Source organism: Volvox carteri (assembly GCF_000143455.1).
Source record: "Volvox carteri f. nagariensis unplaced genomic scaffold VOLCAscaffold_556, whole genome shotgun sequence".
Lineage (NCBI taxonomy): Eukaryota > Viridiplantae > Chlorophyta > Chlorophyceae > Chlamydomonadales > Volvocaceae > Volvox > Volvox carteri.
In genome coordinates, this window is record NW_003308070.1 from 1 (window position 1) to 2,175 (window position 2,175).

The window sequence follows — 2,175 nt, forward strand, 5'->3', positions numbered from 1 at the left end:
CTGAGGATCCCCATGCTGTTCATGAGGTGCAGGGTAGACACTTCTTGTTGGACGGAAGGCCTGACGGCATCTGTGTGTGTGTGTGTGTGTGTGTGATGAAGGAGGGAGGAGAGGTGCCGGCGGTAGACTTGCGCCCTTTCTGTGTGAGTTGTCTCACCCTCACCCTCACCCTGGGCGGGCCCCCGCCCGCGGATGATGGATGGAACCACTTGCGGACAGACGGATTTCCTCGGAGGTCATCCGCCTGGCCCTTTTTAAATCCTGTAGGGCTCCCGAAAGCCAATGTGTGCGCGTGTGTCTGCGTGTGTGTCTGTCTGGGTGTGTGTGCGAGTGAGTTCTCCTTATCGAGGAGCTAGGGCAGCAAGACCACCTCCTCCCCTGGCGCTGCTGTTGGGAAAGACCCCGCCCCGGCGGGAAACCGACCAACCGTCTAGAAGTAGTCAAACCGTCACCCCGACCAAACCGAAATGAAATGCTTCGCGGGATGGTGGTGGTGGTGGTGCGGGAGGGCTACAAGGGAGGGCTTTCGCCTCCAGGTTGCCGATGGCGGTCGTGTTGGGCGGCGGATGGATTATTAGGGGAGCGAGAAGAAGGAGCAGCCTTCCAGTGTGGTGGTTGTTTGGGATCTCCCTATTTGTACACACACACGCGCGCACACACACAGAGGTGGTAGTGGTCGCATGCCGCGGCAGCAGCTACACAACTACCTATGCAGCCACAGCCACAGAAGAAAACAGCTAATATACAATACATATATATATTTATGTGTGTGTATGTAATATACAATGCGTGTATATATACACACGAATACATTCTGAAGTCGGATGGGGTGAATGCATTAGGGTGCCCCTCTCGCAGGGGAGAGCAGGGAACTGCCTCCAAGGGAAAGGGGGCCGCTGGTGAAGCTACATACACACTTTGTCGAGGTGAGAGATCGTGGAGGGAGGTAGTGTAGTGGCGGAGGGGCTGTTGGTGGAGCCCTCGGGGCCCCCTCGCCCTGGCCGCCTCAATCAGGCGATGACGGTGGACATTAATCGAAGGGTGCGACCAGAAGTTGAAGAACATGAAGATACGTACGTATGTATGTATGTATGTATGTTTCTCAGTTTTCAGGACGTCTCCAGTGGTTTCCCGCGGGCGTGTTATGAAGGTTAAAGGGGGGCCCTGGAGGACTACTACTACTACCTAAACAGCACAACGTTCAACTTTTCCCCTTCGTGTTCCCCAACTGCCTTTTTGACCCTTGTGCCCTTAACAGCAATAAATGAAAATCACCGAGCGTTGCCCCGCATCTACACGCAGTTGTTGTGGACCGTAGCCAGGTCAAAGCACAACCGTATACACGCCGACTCATACCCCTGCTGGAGACTCTCGCAACATGGTGTGCGGGAAAAGCCCGGGCATCGCCCGCGACCCGATTTATGTGTTGACGGATTGTCTCACGTACTCACCACTCTCTACTCACTCATATGCGCAACTCACGCCCCAAAGACTCAATTAAAAAGCGCGAGTTCGTACACAGGTGATAGATACATACATACATGACAATTCAGTGCAAAAGAGGGCCGCATCCTTTTACATCAGAAGGAATTATGCGTGCGACCGAATTCAAACCAACACCACAATTCAAATTCGAAATTTCAAACCCCGGGCATCCGACAGCCAAGGCCCCCGAATATCTCAAACACACACACAACACAGACCAGACAGACATCCCCAAAAAGCTGTGTCCGCTTCCTCGAGGTCGGAAAAAGGGCGGGGGCCCCCTGCATCCGTACAGGCCGGTAGCTAGGGCGGACCAAAACCCACAAAATACCTGGCGCCTTCCTTTGCTAACCTCTCCGTCCGCATCTCACGCCTTTCACCACCTTTGAAGGACAAAATCCGAATCCAACTAAGTCCGTCACAACAGCTGCAGGAACGGGTGCAACAGCAGCTCAGAAGCGCCCCGATTGCCTCGAACCATGTTTGCCGGAAACGTTTGGTGATTATGGATGGTGGTTGGCGGTTGTTGGTTGGCGCGGTTGGAAAGAATATCTAACGAACGCCTTTTAAGTTGTCACCTAAGTCCACACGCTCCGCTGCAGACTGTAACCCTCCTCCACTCCCCCCCCTCCAAAACACACACACACACACATATACATACACACATATTATGGAAGATATGGGTTTGGA

At 53.7% G+C, this 2,175-nt stretch overlaps 1 protein-coding gene across 1 annotated transcript in view; it reads right to left on the reverse strand.

Moving 5' to 3' along the window:
* Positions 1-12: 12 nt before the first annotated feature.
* The window catches only part of VOLCADRAFT_108731 (uncharacterized protein), a gene marked incomplete at its 5' end in the record, with an annotated part of 5,557 nt that continues 3,394 nt past the window's right edge, over positions 13-2,175 (reverse strand). Inside the window, 2 exons of the mRNA XM_002959687.1 lie at positions 13-70; positions 164-298. Coding sequence (XP_002959733.1) covers positions 20-70; positions 164-298 — 186 coding nt within the window. The 3' untranslated portion in view covers positions 13-19. The remainder of the gene's footprint in view (positions 71-163; positions 299-2,175) is intronic.